Consider the following 12,586-nt stretch of genomic DNA (forward strand, 5'->3'; position numbering starts at 1 on the left):
TTTTTCTGAGTGGAATTGGAGGTAGTAGGTTTCCTTCAAAGCACCAAATCTATCCATCAATATCTATCTATCTCTTTTTCTCTCTATTGATTGATTTCTGTCTCTCTCTCTCTCTACCTATCTATCTATCGATCTAGAGATTGGATAGATTAGATAAACACGCATATATCCCTGCTTAACTCCCTAGGTTTCTGCTCTTCAGAATGTGGTCCAGAATTGCCGAACAAATAGCCCTGAGCACACCTTACCTATAAGCACTTCTTTCCTCTCCAGGATGTTTTTTTGAGGGAGCTGCGCAGCTGAGTTTCCAGAGTCTATCGTATTGTCTATGAGCCCTGGCTCAACATTCTTCTTCAGCCCAGGCCCTGCTGCTGGGGTAACCACGGCAACCACCTCATTACCAAGCTCCGTCCGAGTGGTGTCCTCCTCCTCCTCATGGATTTCAAAATCTCCACTGACAGGAACTTCCAGTTCGTTATTCAGTGCCGTGGAGAGGGTCACATCAGGAGGCTCTGTCTGAAAGAGCAAACAAACAGGATATCAAAAGTGGGAAGGAGAGATCAATTCTTTTTGCTATGTGAAAGAGGGGCATGCCTACCAGGCTGACAAGGGAGCAAATGAGCAAAAAAAAGTGGAAAGCAGTATTCATTTTATCTCTGTATGCCATTTTTTTGTTGTAAAAATCAGATATTCCCTTTTTAGTCTTCACTACAGGTACGTTAAGGACCAAACAAACATGGCTGCCTCTGTGATAGCAAATCTGGTTTTGAACCTGGCTGAATACCAGAAAAAGAGGGAAGTTGTGTGAAGAAACTTCTTCCCCAACTTAACCCCCCCACCACCACCTTTTCTTTTTTTCTCATTATCCTGGTCACTGTCTGTCTGGTACCTCCATCCCCTGAGGCTTTTCTGGAGGACAGATTATCAATCCAGAACTTCACAAGGCCTTGCTAGCTCCTGTTATCCTTTCTCGCAACAGAACTCAATTGAAGGACAGAAGCTGCCCAGAGCTACCTATGAAGCAAGAGATTAAATCATTTTTAAAACAAATTACTGCGCTGTTCTGTTCAAACGTTCTTCACAGTTAGATCTTCTTAGGTTGAGGGATGCGTGTGACAGCAGTGAGCAGCGGCAAATTAACTCATTCTGTCTGTCTTTCCTCCTCATCAATAATCTCCAGCAAGGCACCCAGGATCAGGACTTGCTGCTGAAATGGAAGGCATCATATGCCATCACGGAACAGCAAAAATACCCCCAACCCTTGAATATAAGCAGTCAAGTACATTCAAAGTTATATAAAGAGTACCCCTAGCTGACCTGGAAGCTGCAAGGTCACCTGCTGGTCACATACAGTGGTGGCAGCAGAGAGCAATCCAGTGGCAGCCTTCTTTGGCAAGCTACCACAATAGGAGAGCAAGATGCCTGAGTACTGTTGCTAGACTCCCCAGATCTAGGATGATGAAGACCTTCATACAGAACTTAAGTGGGAAAGCAGGGGGAGATCATTTTAGTTGTTTGTGGGGAGGATCTAAGACACCAATGGAGGAAGAGTGATCAAGAGAAAAAACAGCCATGGTGCATTTTAAGTCGTCCCCCCCCCCCAAAAAATGTAACCTGACTTCAGGGAGGGAGGCAGCATGGAACAGCCCAATCTTGTGAGATCTTGGAAGCCAAGTGGGGTCAGTACTCAGATTGGGGACCACCACTCTGTAGAAGAGGGCAATGGAAAGCCATCTCTGCTTCTCACTGGCCTTGAAAGCCCCTTGCTGAAGTTGCCATAAGTTAGCTGTGACTTGACAGCATATACAAACATAACCTAACTTTTCTGATGTAAGATTCTTAGTGAACTGATAGCTATTTGGTATGGATCTTGTTTTGAACCAGTCTCTTTGTTATAGTCCTCCCCCCACTTTTTATTGTGTATATAAATCAGTTTGAAGTATTTACTCTCTTATACATCTGAAGTTAGCTCTGACTCATGAAACCCTGTGTACTTTTTTCATATTTAAGGTACCATTAGAAAACTGTTTCACTCTGCTTTTCCCAAGTGAGACTTCTAAGATACTTTAAGGGCTCTCTCACACACATGGTTCCACTAGAAGTCACCTATGCCAGTTCTCCTCTTAGCTTCAGATTCAGAATCCTGAAGCAAATTTATTTATTAATAGAAATAAAGCCTGTTGTTGGAAGAAATACAATGGGCTCTAGAAAGACGCTGTGGGTGAATACCCTACCCATCCTTGCTGTCTCCCCACCCACCCCAATCCTTTGCATTAACTTCCCCACCACCACGACTGTCTCCCCCCACACAAAGTGAAGGCATTCCTCGCCACCACCCTTGCTGAACTCAAGCTCAGTTACACTCCTTTATTACACGGCTTTTGTACATGCAGATTTCATGAACCCTCGCATAGCTGTTTGGGAGATCAAGGGGATCCCCTCATTCTTCAGCATCCCAATGTGGGTTAGATTCAATCCAGTGAATCTAAGTTCTAAACAGATTATAGGGGTTGCACTCGGTTTCCATTGTGGACCACAGCCATGGAGGAAGAGCCAGCTGCTGGGAGGGGAAAGGAAGAGGAGGCACACGACTATGAGGCCCCTGCTCCCCATGGGTGAACTCCAAGACAAATCTGGTTGGAGGTGGTTGGCCGGGGGTTGGGGGTAGCTGAAGAGCAGGAGCTCTGCATGCATCCCCCCCTGTGATCACTCCAAGATGCTGATGCCCCCACAAAGCTCTCCAGGCTCCACCACCACCCCTCTCTCTCCCTACTCCCCCTGGCCTTGCTTCTCTCTCCCCAACCTATGGCATTTATTCACCCCCACCCATTTCCAGGAGGAGACACAGTGTGGCAGCAGCTTTGGGTGCAGAGGCAGAGGTTTTTCTTCTCTCCTTGCCTCCTTTGTGCCTTTCCTCCTCATTCGGGGCAGAAGTCTGTTGGTGGGTGTAGGTTTCCCACCCACCCCTGGCCCTTTGGTTGCTCATTTGTGACTGAGGAGATGCCTGAGGAGGAAGCCACTGTCGCCACAGCAGCAGCTCCCTCAGCGCAGGTTGTCTTCTGCTTCCTCAGTGAATGGCGAGGGTGGGCAGCTCAGCCCACGGGACAGTAGGTGATTCGTGGCCAGTAAGCCTGGAGAATTATATTATAGAGGAGATTTTATTTACTTCATTTCTTCCCAATGGCTTTCTCTCAAAGCAGTTTACACTACTCTCCTCGCCTTCATTTTATCCACACAACAACCTTGTGGGGGAGATTAGGCTGAGAGTGTGCAACTGCCCAAAGTCACCCAGAGAGTTTCCACAGTAGGATGGGAATTCAAACTTGGCTGTCCCAGATCCCAGCCCGATACTTTACATTACATTACACTGATTCAAGGAGAAATTCAAGCACTGAAGTTTGGTGTAGTGGTTGAAAGAAGTGGACTCTAATCCGGAGAACCAGGTTTGGTCCCCTACTTCTCCACATGTAGCCAATTGAGTGACCTTGAGTCAGTCACAATTCTCTCAGAGCTGTTCTCTCAAGAGCAGTTCTCTCACAGCTCTCTCAGCCTCACCTACCGCACAGGGTGTCTGTTGTGGGGAGAGGGAGGGAAGGAAATTGAAAGCCACTCTGAGATTCCGAGTGAAGGGTGGGGTATAAATCCAACTCCTCTTCTTGAAATCTACCTTGTACTTTGTTCTTATATTTGCCAATGTCTGGCATACTAAGAAAGTTATGTATATTTTGGTATGTATTCTTTTAATAAAGTTTGATTGAATTTTTAGAAGTAGTGCCCTGCTGGATCAGATTAGCGGCTCATCGAGTCCTGCATCCCGTTTCACACAACAAACAGGGCATACAGACCAAATCCTTTAACTGATGTTGCCTTCCAGACCTGGTAATTCAGAGATTTACTATCTCCAGGTGTGGAAGTTCCCTTCAGTCACCAAGGCTACTAGCCATTAACGGATGCCTCCTTCGTGAATCAGTGTAATCCTTTCTAAAAACTGTCTGTGCAAAGATCATTTCCTACAACACAAACAGCAATGTTTCTTCAGCCTGTTTGGGTCAGTGGCCAGGAGAGGGAGGCAGAGACTGATCACTCCCACACACCCACGCCCCCCTGAACTGAAAGGCTTTGCCTGTCAGGAAGACAGAGCTCCAGATGTGGAGAAAGGTAGCCTTGTGAGATTTTTATTTCAGGACCAAAGAGAAAGGTGTCTACAATGGCAGACTGAAGCATCTATCTGGGGTTCATATTAAATGTCCTGCATAATGGTTTATAATTGAGGTAATTAAGTCATAATCCTGGCTCAGGAGAGAAAGAAGCCCACAGAGATTACAAAAAAAGAGTGGGATTTTTTCCAGATACCGCCTCAAAACTTCCTGAAGAGAGGTGTGCCTGGGAGGGAAATATTGTGGAAATATTGATGTCAGAAGCTCTTAGATAACATCGCACAATGAAATGTCCCAATATGTTCCCACCACCTCTGCATCAGCTGGGAAGTTGGAGAACACAGAGTAAAGAGAGATATTACACATACTGAGCTGAACTGAGACTAAAATGTCCCCTAGCTGAGGAGGTATAATTTCTACCAATTCCCCCTACCTGTTGCAAACCCGGAAGTTGCCCCTCATGCCATTCCTGAGAATCTCCTATCACATAGGAGCAGCATTTTGGGAGATCGGTTAGCTGAAGCATTGTTCCACTACTACCTTTAGCTATCAGAAAATTTAGTCTGGATCCTACTGGCCCATCTGCCCATCCATCCACCCACCCATCTATCTTCCATTAGCTCCCCACCCAAATCTCTGTATACCATCTTATGTACTGCTGGCTTGTAGGGCTTTCTCAAGGGATGCCTGCTAAAATCTGATGTTTGTTCATTTAGATACTTAAATGCTGCTACTTTTCTTCCTAAGGAGAACCCAAAGCAGTTTATGACATTGCTGTCCCTTCCTCGTTTTCATTCTCACAGTAACAATCCAGTGAGGTATGCTAGGCTGAGACAGAACGACTGGCCAAAGTCAACCAGTGGGCTTCTGTAGGTGGTGTGGAGATTCAAACCTGAGCAGTCCTAATCTGAGACCATAGCTACTATGCCACACTGGATTTCCTATGGACTGACTGGAAGAGATCTTTTTTTAAAAACATGCTCTTTGATAATTTGAGTTGGAGCTTTTTGTAAAACTGCTTGCATATGCCTGCTGTGCATATGTCTGCAAACAAATTCTTCCATCTAGTGCATTTTATCCATTTTTTCCTGTAAGGATCACAGGGTAGCATATGTTCTCTTCCCCATTTTATCCTCACCATGACCCTGTTAAGTAGGTTAGCCTGAGAGTGTGCCACTGGTTCTATGACTGTTGTAGGTGTTTGTACTAAGGATGGGTACGAACCTCGTCATGAACCTAGTTTTGTGATGAACATCGGCAGTTCATGGTTCATGAACCATTCCTATCCATCCCATGACCCTCAATGTGGTTTCAGGGAGGTTCGTGGGGTTCATATTGGGAAGCTGCAGGGCAGGGGGAAGCAAGGGGGATAGCTGAAATGGGTGCAATCCCTTTCGCTCCCCCTCCCCCCACACTTCCAAGCATTCCCTTTAAATGGCTTTTGCAAGCTCTCTCTCCTACGCTTCCATTCTCCTGGCCTTAGGGAATCAAACTAGTTCAGTAAATGAGGGGATTTGGGGTTCATGTGACCTCACAAACCAGGATGAACCTCCATTGCTCCAGTTTGCGCCCATCTCTGGTTCATACTTGGGATTGTACTTTGTTTTGGATTTGGGAAGGGCTGTGGTTCAATGGTGGAACATCTGCTTGGCATGCAGAAGGTCCCAGGATCAATCCCCAGTATTGCCGGTTAAAAGATCTGGCAGCAGGTGGTGTGGAGGACTTCCCTGAGACCTTGGAGAGCTGCTGCCAGACTAAGTAGACAATACTGACTTTGATGGACCAAGGGTCTGATTCGTACGTTCAAGTGTGTTCTCTTAGGTATTCTTGTGCACATTCATGAAATCTGAAACTGGTTATCCCTGCTCCATTTTATCCTGATAACAACTCAAGAGGTGTTAGATTGGCTTAAAGTCATTCAGAGAACTTCAAGGCAACATGAGAAGTTGAACCTGATCCAAGATCCACACTAACTACCACCTAGCGCAAGCTCTGGTACAAATAAATTATAAATAAATGTAGTACATCCACACCACTGCAAATCACCAGCTCACATGAAGTCAACACTACAATCAGTTTTCAGTGTGGAGGAAGCATAGCCAGCATGCACTGTCAAAGCAGGGCACCCACCTTAGCTCATGAACCTACCACCATATCTGAGGTCCATCTAAGAAGAAGAAAGGACTGGATTTATACCCTGCTTTTCACTTGGAGTCTCTGAGCAGCTTACAATCTCCTTTCCCTTCCTCTCCCCACAACAGACACCCTGTGAGGTAGATGCGGCTGAGAAACCTCTGAGAGAACTGTGCCTGTCCCAAGGTCACCCAGCTGGCTTTATGTGGAGGAGTGGGGAATCAAACCTGGCTCTCCCAGATTAGAGTCCATGCTCTTAACCACTATACCATATTCACTCCCAGCTAAGTTTGACAGGTAGCCAGACAGGACAGGGCCTTTTCCAGGCAGTGTCACCAAAAGCATAGAACTTCATCTCCAGAGCTATTCTCCTCCCAGGTAACAGTTTGATGCCAGGCTAAAGTGCTACTCTTCAGAAGAGTGTTTAAGCTTCTCTATTAAATGGACCTGCTGTTATCGGGACAGACAAAAAAGAGAATACTTCTTCACACCTGACCTGTGGAACTCACTGCCAATGGATGCAGTGATGTCCATTCTGCAGAATATGCAAAACTTTGAGGTTTGAGATTAGAACTGTAGAATGAACAACCTAGGAAAGCACCTTTACAATGGAACAGTCCACTGTAATGATTATTGTAGGTATCATCTGCTTTTACTGCATTGTCTTTACCTTCTAATCCACTTTTATTTATTTATAGTTTACCTGCCTTAGCTACTTTGTTCTTTGCATTGTTCTCTAATCCTCTAATCCTAGTCCTGTTGCTTTGTTCACTGGTTACTTTATGCTGTCTGACTGCACTTGTTTTATATCCTGTAAATCATCTGAGACTCAGCAAGAAAGGCAGGCTATAAATAAAGTAAATAAATAAAAGAGGATGAGACAAATTTACAGAGTATAACTCCATCAGTGGCTACTAGGACACAATGGCTATATGTTCAGAAGCAACATATCTCCAAATGCCAGTCACTGGGGAGGTACAAGTTAGGGTGGAGGAAGTGTTTCACAGTCCCTCCCAAATGGCATTTTGCAACGTTGTAGCTGCTATTTTTCATTACTTTTTCTTGGCACTTTGAGGATGTAGATACAGTGAAAAGTGGGAAACAACACTCCGAAAAGAAGCGAGAGTTCACTACATAAACCACTCTGGTTATGTAGCATAGTGGTTGGTTGGCCCTTGTGACAATAATTAAGACCACTCCCTCCCTTCTCAGATGGCTGTGCAGAATCCAGATTGGTTGGGCCTTGTGACAATCAAGAGAACACACGCTTCCCTTCTCAGATGGCTGTGCAGAATCCAGGCTGGTGTGGCCTTGTGGCAATTACCATTCCCTCCGTCCTCTCTGCCCAGAGCAACATTTCAAATTTGTATGAGCTTTGCTTTTGTTTTTATTTTTAAAATGCACTGGATCTATTGTAACAAGGGCCTGATTTTTTAAAAATGCAAAACCTTTGCTAAATAGTAGGAAGGAGCCCAGAAAAAATACAGCCAAGACTATGAGCGATTAGAGACGTTAAGAAGAGGGGAATAGTTAGCAGAGCTTACCCCAAGTGAGAAAAAACCTTTCCCTCTAGGAAGGGAATCTCTGAAGGCACCCTCAACGTTTCTCCTGAGATAAATCTCCATACCTGGGTTGATTCTGATGCTGTAGTTGTAGGCAGTAGCAGCGTGATGTCTGGATGCTGTGACGGGCTTGGCTTTGGCATCCCTCTGATCTTTGTCAAGCTGGTGGTCACCGGAGGAGCTGTGGTGGATTCCGTGCTGGGAGCCGCCGTGACTACAGTTGGCGTTTCGAGAGCAACAGCCTGTGTGGTGGCTACGATTGTGATAAAGGGAGGCAGGACTCTCGGGACAGTTGTCGCTTTGGAAGCGGCAGTTGTGGTAGAGGCCGTGGTGGTGGAGGCTGTGGTAGTGGCAGTGGTGGTGTCACGGATGCTGGTGCCAGCTGTGGTGGTAACCGCTTTCCAGATGGTGACTGCTGGCGCCTCGGTCGCCCTAGTTACATAGAGGCCACTGGTGGATGGATCGTAGGTGGTTTCCTCTGTCGGGAATGGTGCAAAGGGAGTGGCTACAGGCTGTACCGATGTGACAGGCAACACTGCCGGGGTTGTTGACAGTCCAATAGAAGGGTCTGTGGTAAGCCGCACAGCTGTCTTAATCCTAGACTCCTGTTCAAAATCTAGAGGGGAAGCAAAAGGCATTTATTACGAACAAACTGTACTCGAGGTCATCATGCGAAGCTATCAGGGGTAGCCAACAAGGGGAAATGGCACAGCCTGTGCAACCTGAAAGAGGCTTACTACAGCTCTGAACACCTTTTGACTTTAGGGGGTTGGACTAGATGACCCTGGATGTCCCTTCCAACTCAAAGATTCTACGAACTGCCCGCTGTATTCCTATAGCTAGCTCAGTTAGCTTTTTTGGTTACCACTGGCCTTAACGATTAAAATAGTGGCTGAAAAAATAACAACTGAGCAGGCAGCCAGTAAACTCAGACAGTGATCTCAAGTCAATTGATCATGCTAGACGGAGAACGTGCAACCTCTCCAATAGATGGCTGAAGCCTTAAGGTCTCAGGACAAGCTTTGTAACTTACTAGATTTTTCAGGAAATAATTCTGGGCTACTTCCTTCCTTGACATAAAATGTAGTTATTTCATGCCAGTTAATACTGAATAAGCAGCCCCGTGGCAGAGAGTGGTAAAGCTTCAGTACTGCAGTCCAAACTCTCTGCTCACAACCTGAGTTTGATCCCTGCAGAAGCTGGGTTCAGGTAGCCGGCTCAAGGTTGATTCAGCCTTCCATCCTTCCGAGGTCAGCAAAATGAGTATTCAGCTTGCTGGGGGGCGGGGGGAGTGTAGATGACTGAGGAAGGCAATGGCAAAAAGTCTTTCGTGAAAACGTCGTGATATGACGTCACCATGACTGGGGCTTGCACAGGGGACGACCTTTACCTTTTTAATACTGAAAAAAAATTATTCTATTTTTTTTCAAGTTTGATATTTTAGATTAGATTAGGATAGATAAGGATAGTTTTATGTGTATACACACACACACACACACACACACCAAAAAAGAAGCTGCATTTCATGGCTATTTCCAGGACCAGCATGTCCTAGTAGGCCAGGAAGGCGGCTGCCTAGGGCACTACCTGGCCACGGGGGTGGGCGGGCCCCACTGTGCATGCCTGAGAGCGCCTGCACCGCCCCACCGCTCTTGGGAAGGCAAGAGCAGTCAGGCAGTGCAGGCCATAGCATTGTGTGTGCTCCTCAGAGTCTGCCTTCCCCCAGGGCTCAGTGGAGTGCACTGCACACACGCCACCTGGCCGCTTTCACCTTCCCTGGGGCTTTGCTTCTGAAGCACAGACCAGGGGAAGGTGAGAGCAGCCGGGTGGTGCGGGCTGCAGCAGCGCATGCTGTCCTTGCAGACTGCCTTCCCCAAGGGAAGGCAGCCTCTGTGGCGTGCACACACCACCTGACTGCTTTCCAAAACACAGACCTGGGGAAGGCAAGAGTGGCACGTGGCATGCTTGGAGGTGCTTGGAGCCTCCCTTGCCGCACCGCCCTCACCACCGCAGGGGGGCCTCGGGGCCTAGGGTGCCAGAAACCCTGGAGCCAGGCCTGGCTATTTCATAGTTTACTCAAATCGACTGATCCCCTCCTCTCCACTTACCCTGCTCCTCCTCATCCTCTTGCCTCCTCATATCCCACCTACTAGAGAGTAATGACCCATTTTAAGGTCCCAACGCCCAGTTTGAGCCCCACTGCCTTAGCACAAAAATGGACCACAGCATCCTGTTTCCTACAGCAGCGCACAAGATGGGACATCCACAAGTAGGACCTGAAGGCATTAGGCCTTCCCTAATATTACTCCTTGTGCTGTCCTGGATGGTCCAGGCTAGCCTGATCTCATCAGATCTAGGAAGCTAAGTAGGGTCAACCCTGGTTAGTATTTGGATGGGAGACCACCAAGGAAGTCCAGGATTGCTATGAAGAAGCAAGCAATGGCAAACCTCCTCTGAACACCTTTTGAGTTTAAAACTCTATGGAGTCATCGTAAGTCAGCTGGGAGTCAGTGATACATTCCACCACCACCATTACGCCCTAACATCTGCCATAGGGGGATGCAGTGCCTCTGAGCATGCAGACTCCATTTAACCATCATGGTTAACAGTTGCTGAGCAACCAATCATCCCAGAATTTTTAAGTCTACTTTGCAAGCTATCTAAGACAATGTCTGGGCCCATCTTGCCCTGTACTATTTTACCCAAACTGGATACAGCTCTCCAAATTCTTAGGCATAGATCCTTCCCATCTTGTGAGAACCTTTAACAATCAATAACCTGTGCGCGAGTAAAGTGCTGTCAAGTCACAGCTGACTAATGGTGACCCCAGCAAGCGACTCTCAAGGCAAGAGACAGTAGAGGTGGTTTGCCATTGCCTTCTTTTGCAAAGTTTTTCTTGGTGGTCTCCCATCCAAGTAGTGACCCTGCATAGGTGGCAATGTGACCGGGCTATACTACACCATTCCACATCCCCTTCAATAAATGATTGTACCCAGGGCTTTTTTTGTAGCAGAGACTTTACATATTAGGCCACACACCCCTGACATAGCCAATCATCCAAGAGATTACAGTAGGCCCTGTAAGGAGAGCCCTGTAAACTCTTGAAGGATTGGCTACATCAGGGAGGTGTGGCCTAATATGCAAAGGAGTTCCTGCTACAAAAAAAGCCCTAACTGTACCATAACAAGCTTATGAATGTTTCAAACCATGCTCACAATAATCACTGACCAACACCCAAGTGGTGATCTCCAGGATGCAAGGCTAGATAATCTGGACATGGTTTCACAAATGCGCATTCCAAAAAGAGCCATTATTTTAGATGACCTCTTTGTCCCTGCTGGTCAAAAGAAATTCCATTTTCTACTTGTTTGACCAGCTTTTGAACAGCTGGAGCAAAAATCTGTTCAGTACAGTCTCAGGGACTGCACAGAGAAACATATAGCAGGGCGTATCGTCTGGTACTTCCTCCGTCCAAACAACACAGATTGAAACATTCCTCTTGCAGAGAACAGAAGATTTGTATCAGCAGTGGGCTGACTTAAGCTTTGGCAACTTGTTTTTCAGAAGAATCCCTGTGGCTCTGTGATGAATTTTAAATTCACAAAGCACAACTATATACTTGTTGGGGGGCAGGCGGAGATTGAATGCACACACAACTGTGAGAAGTAAGGAAAATAGCCACTAGCGCTGTTTGCTTGCGCAAGAGTCCATGTTGTGCTACAATAGGCAGGGTCTTGCGTTTCTTAAGTGGATGTGCAGCCTCTTGTGCAAACAAGAAGCACATATTCAGATTCAGATGGTTTCCATTTAGCGGTGACCATCCATGTGGCTGTCTTTGCTGCTGGGGGTGTGAAGGATTTCACAGTGGCAATGAAGCATCTGCATTGGTGGTTCCCCCCATACTTTGAAGGATTCCATCACACGTCCACGACTGCCTTTTTCTCCCCCCATCCCCAAACCACCACTTTTTCTGGCTTTTAAAATCTGTAATTGACATACCTCTTTAGCTTGCAATATGTAATTGACATACTGCAGCAGCCTAATTATAGCAATACGCCAATTGCCCCTGGTGGTGGTGAGGAAAATGGCGGCTGCAGGGGTTGTGAAAATTCACATCTTCCCAATCACAGGGTGTGCAAACAAGCTCGGACTGCAATCTTTCTCAAAAGGGTGTATCAAAACAGCACTGGGTGAAAGTGAAGTAAGCCAATAATAATAATAAAACCAACCATAAAAGGGAACAATTATGGAGCAGCATCATGTGGATGCTCCACCATCAAAAAAACACAAACCTGCTCCAGTTTAAATGCCAAAGAAAAGCAAAAATTCCATGTGAGTAGTAATCTTAGTTTTACTTTCTTTCACCGTAAAAACAGATGCAAGTGTTCACCTGTTTCAGAAGCACCACGCCTAAAAGGGCTTTGTATATATTCAAGGACATTGCAATGTGATCCCCGATTAGTTAGGATCACCTGGCAATCAACCCATCACTGACCGATCGCTAAATTGGTTTAAGTTGCTTTCAGTGTTGTGGCATGTGGTACATTCTGATTGGTTAGGCAGTGCTCAATAAATGATCAGCACATCCCACAATATGCAATGATCTCATAGAAACCAGACAAAGAAAGAGAAAGAACACACGAATGAATACATGTCAGGGTGAAGTGAAGAGAAATCCAATTACAGTCTCCATAAAATCACTTAGAGAAATTGGGCACCACATCCTCCTCAGAG

General features: G+C 46.3%; 1 protein-coding gene across 1 annotated transcript in view; it reads right to left on the reverse strand.

The window, feature by feature from the left end:
* SDC3 (syndecan 3) overlaps positions 1-12,586 on the reverse strand; it is a 150,703-nt gene that overhangs the window by 3,331 nt on the left and 134,786 nt on the right. Inside the window, exons 3-4 of the mRNA XM_060258304.1 lie at positions 7,918-8,468; positions 249-516 (exon numbers count right to left, since the gene is read on the reverse strand). Of these exons, the coding sequence (XP_060114287.1) occupies positions 249-516; positions 7,918-8,468 (819 nt within the window). The remainder of the gene's footprint in view (positions 1-248; positions 517-7,917; positions 8,469-12,586) is intronic.

Source organism: Heteronotia binoei, chromosome 17 (assembly GCF_032191835.1).
Source record: "Heteronotia binoei isolate CCM8104 ecotype False Entrance Well chromosome 17, APGP_CSIRO_Hbin_v1, whole genome shotgun sequence".
Taxonomy (NCBI): Eukaryota; Metazoa; Chordata; class Lepidosauria; order Squamata; family Gekkonidae; genus Heteronotia; species Heteronotia binoei.